Here is a 6,823-nt window from a genome sequence, read left to right as displayed (position 1 = left end):
TCGTCCTGTATACGGCCGTCCGTCTGTTGAGCCGCCGCGTAAAAGACTCACAGAACGATATTTTCTGGAGCGTATTCCAGCCAAAGGAAAAGGGCAAAGCCTAAAAAAGATGTGTGGTATGCGCAAAACATGGTAAAAGGAAAGAATCTATTTACTGGTGTAGTGAATGTGAGGCAGGGTTGTGTTTAGATGTATGTTTCAAGAAATTCAATACGAAACTCATATTCCAATCAACTTGCTTCCATCGCTCAGATACAGGGCGCTCATATTATAAGGTAAGATTATAGAATAAACTTTTAAGATGATTTCAGTGAAAAATTCATAATTATATCTTATATAGTTCAAAAGTTATGATACATAATATAATTTAGAGCAAAATTTAAATGGGCAATTAAGAAATACTACCGCAGGAGGACCCACAACAGCGATATTTAGGCCCTCCATTCGCACACAGTTTGGCCTCCCGTTCGGCCTGCACAGTTGAAGACTGAAAGGCAAAACTGACGTGTGTGGCGCGGCCGGCCGGCCAATCGTTTGGACTGTTGGCCTGTAGGAAACCCGTCAGTTCTGCCTGCAGGACGTAGCACGTGACAGGCGGAACGTACGTGTGTGACGATACCGGCAGGCCAATCGCTCAGTTGCTCCTGCTGTCTCGTGTTCTTCCGTACTGTTTCGCGTTGTGGTCATTTCTCGTGGTATATTGAAACTTTGTGCTATGGCGACATGGTCGAAGGACGTTTTAGTGGAGTTTATCGAAGAATTTCGTGGCCATCCTTGCATTTTGAAGGTGAAGAGCAAAGAATACCACAACGGTAAGATGAAAGAGAATGCTTATTTAACACTGATGGAAAAAATGAAAACAATTGAACCCAAAGCTAACAAGGAAACTGTGTTGAAAAAGATCAACAATCTACGAAGCAGTTTCAGGTAGGAACGGAAGAAAGTATTGATAGCTAAGAAATCTGGAATGAGTAGCGAAGGCCTCTATGGCCTGAAATTGTGCTACTACAAATATTTGTTGTTCCTGGTAGACCAAGAAGAGGCCTTGAACGGGTTTTCAAGTCTTGTTAGTGATACAGAGGTAAGTGGTGTAATTAAAAATTAAATTTTTATTGCATGTTAAAAATCATAGATTACAGTGCTGAACACTAAATAATTCTGTCCATATGTACGGAATCAGAGCCTTCTGCCTGGAGGTACTCTTTTTAAAAACAGAACATATCTTGCCATGGAAGTTTTCCCTCGTTGTTGAAATACTCCAAAAACAACTCTCCTACAAGTTTCGCATCCTGGGTAGGAAAAAACTGCTGTCGTCTTTCCAGATCCATAAATTGACTGCAGCGATAACCGGGTGTAACATTCCCAGTTTCAAAATCCTCATCATCCAAACACTCCAGTGGTGTGTACTGATTCTGAATCTTGCTGCGCAAAAAATTTGCAGGGCACAACACGCCATAACAATATGGCGGACGCTAGTCAAATCTATGATAGAGATGGGTTTCTGTAATACCGAAAATCTCTCCACAATGATACCCAAAACACTTTCAATCATTCGCCGAGCTCTAGACAAACGGTAGTTGAGTATCTTACGGACTGGTGTGTTTACCTTACTGCTGAAAGGCTTCATGATGTCTTTCCTCAGTGGAAAGGCATCATCTGCTACAAGAACAAAAGGCATATTTCTCCCAGCAACAATTGTTTCCTTTGGCACATTCAAACTCCCACTTTCGAGTGTCCTGTAGAAGTCTGTGCTTTGAAAAACTCCACCATCGGACACGACCATTTGATCCAAGACTGAAAAATAGTAACTCATAATTGGTGTTTGCAACCCCAAATAAAACCTGGCTGTGGAAATATTTATAGTTAAAGAAGAATGATCCAGTCCCTGGAGGAGGCGTGATAGCCACGTGTTTTCCATCCATGGCTCCTATGCAGTTGGGAAACTGCCACCGATCTTCAAACTCCTTAGAAACTTTCTTCCACTCCTCTTGTGATGTAGGGCACTGTAAACAGATGACAGAAGGCACTGAGAGGAAGAGAGAGACACATACACACAGAGAGGGAGATTAATATGCTTGTTATTTTTGTGTTTTGTTGTTTACAGGACTTAGAAGAAACAGGACAAGAAATTACACAAAAGTCAGTCTCTCCAGGCATTTCAGCACACTCCTCTGTTTCAAATCAAAATGCAGATCTAAACATCAGCACTGGTCCCATCTCTTCCTACGGCTGTTCATTCAAACATAAAATGAATCTGCCTGCTAATGATCAGATACTTGTTGCAGTGGGTGATTGACTGGCTCAAGTGAAAAATGAGGACAAATTTGATTTATTTGCAAAATATGTCGCTGCAAAATTACGAGCATTAGGAAATAATGAACAAAGGATTTATGCAGAGACATTAATAAATGACGCCCTTTTTGAAGCAGAGCTTGGATCGCTTTCTAGATACTCTTCAATCAGTACGGGTACTGGAATATACTATACTCTTGGCCCTTAGTCAAATATCTCTTCGGTTTCTAGCCGCGATGATTGCATGGGTCACTACTAGAGAGGCGGGTCAATATTACTTTAATTCTTTAACTCCTGCCTGGGCTATAGTAACTATTGGGCACGAGAGACTCTTTTAATGTGCATACCATGACAGTTTACTTATCTTCCTGTATTTACAATGTTGCCCCCACTTTTCATATACTATGTAGTAAAATTAAAAATATTTAAAGAAACTTGTTTCACTTACTTACGTTGCAATACTTCCTCAGTACTTTGTAGATTGCTTTGCAGGTCTCAGGAATCACTTTTCCCAATGCTTGAGGAAAGATACGAGTAGAAAATGTCAGGTCTTCAAGGGTTCTTCCAGTAGCTAGATAGCGAAGCATTGCTGTCAATCTGTCATTGGGTGTGATCGCTTTTCTCATGTTTGTATCTCCTTTTTTTTACGTATGGCGAAACAATACTTAACAGTTCCAGGTAAGTACTTTCATCCATTCATCCATATGCAGGTAGTTGCTCCAGTCTTTTGGAAGACATTTAAGTTCTTGAAGCAAATCCATCTGAGTGAAATGATTTCTTCTTTCTAACCACTGTTTGGTCTATAACTTGTGTCTGCATTTCTTTTTTTCTTTTTGCAATACACACGCGATAGCTGCATATCAAACAGTTCATCAACTGTAGACATGTTTTAACAAATAAACAAGACTGCACTGCACTCGGCAACATAGGCTGGAAGACTTGACTGTGGCATGAAGCCTGCCGGTTTATCTGCGGGTGTATGGGGAAGAAAAGGGAGAGGCCAAACTGTCAAGAGTTTTGCCTGTAAGGTCGATCGCAAGGCCAAACTGTGTGTGTATGGGGGCCCTTAAATGGAAGACTGCATGTGGCCTTGCGGTTTATCTGCGCGTGTATGGGGAAGGAAAGAGAGGGGCCAAACTGTCACAGTTTTGCCTGTAAGGTCGATCGCAAGGCCAAACTGTGTGTGTATGGGGGCCCTTAAATGGAAGACTGCATGTGGCCTTGCGGTTTATCTGCGCGTGTATGGGGAAGGAAAGAGAGGGGCCAAACTGTCACAGTTTTGCCTGTAAGGTCGATCGCAAGGCCAAACTGTGTGTGTATGAGGGGTCTAAGATTTGAGGGTTTCACGGCGGCGACTCTGAAGAAAGCATGTCGTCTGGGATTTGGCGCCATGTAGATATTATGTTAACTGACGTTTCGGAGGAACGTATCGCCTCCTTCTTCAGGGTATAAGAAAAAAGAAGAAAATCCACGAGCGAGGAACCAGCGTGAGCAGGTGCTAACAGGTGCTAAAAATAGATAGAATAGAATAGAATAGAATAGAAAAAATAATATCTGGTCATGAGCCCTAGCCAGGGCCCGACACCAAGACAGTCAGACTGACTGACCGTCAATTGCAACATGACTTTGACTTTGATGTGACATTACTTAGCTTGAGCAGAAGTTGAATTCTTTGTTAGACAGACGAAGCTGCGGGTTAGTGTGTGGGGTTTCCCACAGGTAATTACACCAATGTAAGTAGTAAAATTACCTGAAAATATGATATTGCTTATTCATGGATATAGTATTTCGTAAATGTGATAACACTTTTTCAGAACTAACCGACCCCATACAGCTGAATCCTTATTGAGAAGCTAATAGATACTTGGCCACTCAAGAAATTCCCAATATTTTATGCAGTCTGATGGTTCATTACTATGTTTATGTGAGCCATATGAATCCACTCCATTCCTTCTGTCTATTTCTTCAAGATCAATTTTGATATTACCTCCCATATATATCTAGGTCTCCCCAGTGGTCTTTTTCCATCACATTTTTCTACAAAACCATGTATGAAGTCCACTTCTCTCCCATATGTATTACATGTCCTGCCAATCTCACCGTCCTTGATGTCTTCATTCTAATATTTGCAGAGTAGTAGGAGTTATCAAGTTCTTCAATATACAGTTTTTTCCAGAGTCATATGAATTCACCCTTCTTAGGTCCACGTATTCTCCTCAGTAGTCTATTCACAGACTCAGTCTATTTTCCTCCTTTAATTTGAGAGACAAGGTTCTGTCATGATTTCTGATGAGAAAACCTAGATGTTTGCTTAATTTTCTCTGTGTATCAATGCTTCAAAACACTCTCAAATAGTATTAATTTCTTAGGATAAAATACAAATTAAATTTAGTATACATTTTTATTGGTATGCTGTTTCTACATGTTACATCTTATTGTACACTTATAATCTATATGTACACAGCCATTTTGACAAAATTTGCCCACAGACATACATATCTGTACACACAATAAACATACATACACACTCTTATTAAACACACTGAAAGAAAAGAACCTATCAGCAAGAATACAATGCTCATGAATATGATTCAGTTTCCTGTACATTTGAGATGTCATACAACATTCACATCTTTTAACAGCACAGGCTATATTTTTAATAGACAATCTAGTGTATTTGTTCCTTCGATTATTTAACAGTTATCATACACAGCACAAATACAAAACATTCTTGCAGTATGTTTTTATCATTTATTACAAACAAGAAATGTTACTCAAGTTATTTGGTTACTATTAAAGAATGGCAAATTTTGTGGTAGAGCAACTAAAACATGTTTTCATTCACTAGGGCTATGGAATTCTCAAGCTATAGGTGAGAATAATGTTGAAAAGGACTGAATTTTAAAATCCTGATATTTTTGCATGGTGGACGGTAAGAAACTCAAAGTAAATACTATAGGTGAGAACCTGGGTTCTGGGAATATATATTTACTGATTCCATTACTAAATTAAACATAATTCTGTTTGCAGATCAAAATCTTCTCATGAGCCTCATATGATCCACTGCCTGTATTGCACTCACCCCACATTAGCCTTATCATAACAAACTGAAGCAATTTTTATTTTAAACGCTAGAAAAAATGGGAGTTGTTAAAGAAAACATTCCTGTTTATCTCGAAAGCTTCGTCACAGTTATAAATATTATTTTCACATCTAGTAATAATTCTTACTCAACAACAAAAAAAAATGTTCATATTTGTATGAGTTAATGAATATAACAAAAACTGGAATGAAGAATATCTTAATGACATAAAACTTCACACAATAAATTTTAATTCCTGACTATAACCACAGTTTATCAAAATATTATAATTTTTAGAGTATTTTCTTCATCTTCCTCCTAACAATCATCATTATTCTTGAATACATCTGAAGTGCTTCATGTGGCAATTGAGTTACTCAGAGAAGGATCCCAGGAATGCAGAAGTCCCACTCCTCCAAACGCCTTCTTGGCTTAGTGTTTAATTAGTTAAGCACAGGGATATCTTTATGTTTTACCTTTACAGAACGAGCAAGTGCTATTTTCATAATTCACTAAAGAAAGTAACACAACAACCAAAGCCAGTTTTGTTATTTCAGTGAACACTGCTGTTGCTAAAAGTTCATGTAACTGACTGAGATCCTGTTAACAAAAGCACTTTTGAATTCATTTCAGTTTTTGCCCTAGTAACTCAGATTTTCAGAGATGAATAACAAAATTCATATTTCATGTCAGACTACAGAGAGGTATATTTTTCAAATAAGTAATTATTTTGACAGAAAAATGTACAAAAGATCACAAAAATCATCTACTAACATTTGGCCTTTAATGAATCTGCAGATGCTGTTTCTATATTATGTTTCTACAGAAATAGATGTGAAAGAGAACATAGCATTGAAAGGAACAGCAAGGAATGCTGATGTAAGAATGTACTTGACACACTGCTAAATAAACTTGTGTGGCAACAGATGGAGCAGGTATATGTATGGGTCTTGTAGGACTCATAAAAACTAATCAAAAAATTCCATCATATCTTTCTATTCACTGTGTCATTGACCATACATATCTGATAGCAAAATATTTTAAGTATGAAAATGTTATGCAAACAATTCTATAAATTGTCAATTTCATCCACTTCAGTGTGAAGATCCATCACAACTTAAAAATTTTCCATGATGAAATGGACCTTGAAGCCAAAGCTAATGATATACCTTTCTGCTGTCTTCTGAGATGGTTATCAGCAAAAAAAGTTTGTTGAATGACTGGAATCTGTTGTCAGTTTTCTTAGAGGAAATCAGAAAACCTTTCCAGAATGTGATACATGGTCTGATGTACAAAAACTCAATTAGAGACAGCAGGCAACAGATGGAGCAGGTATATGTATGGGTCTTGTAGGACTCATAAAAACTAATCAAAAAATTCCATCATATCTTTCTATTCACTGTGTCATTGACCATACATATCTGATAGCAAAATATTTTAAGTATGAAA

At 38.0% G+C, this 6,823-nt stretch overlaps 1 protein-coding gene across 1 annotated transcript; it reads left to right on the top strand.

Moving 5' to 3' along the window:
* The first annotated feature begins 504 nt into the window (after positions 1 to 504).
* Positions 505 to 2,605, top strand: LOC111863306. The gene is made up of 2 exons (XM_023849505.2): positions 505 to 1,081; positions 2,105 to 2,605. The coding sequence occupies exons 1-2, from the start codon at positions 968 to 970 to the stop codon at positions 2,294 to 2,296; spliced, it is 306 nt and encodes a 101-aa protein (XP_023705273.1). The 5' UTR covers positions 505 to 967; the 3' UTR covers positions 2,297 to 2,605.
* The last annotated feature ends 4,218 nt before the right edge of the window (positions 2,606 to 6,823 follow it).

The sequence above is a fragment of the Cryptotermes secundus genome, unplaced genomic scaffold (assembly GCF_002891405.2).
Source record: "Cryptotermes secundus unplaced genomic scaffold, Csec_1.0 scaffold1324, whole genome shotgun sequence".
Lineage (NCBI taxonomy): Eukaryota > Metazoa > Arthropoda > Insecta > Blattodea > Kalotermitidae > Cryptotermes > Cryptotermes secundus.
The sequence above is the reverse complement of the archived record's forward strand: the minus strand, read 5'-3'. Positions and strand labels throughout refer to the sequence as shown.

Bases quoted from the DNA above. Each gene is read 5' to 3' on its own strand.
- LOC111863306 (XM_023849505.2), top strand. From the start codon at position 968: ATGAGTAGCGAAGGCCTCTATGGCCTGAAATTGTGCTACTACAAATAT. The intron at 1,082-2,104 runs GTAAGTGGTGTA...TGTTGTTTACAG, and splicing joins GTCTTGTTAGTGATACAGAG to GACTTAGAAGAAACAGGACA.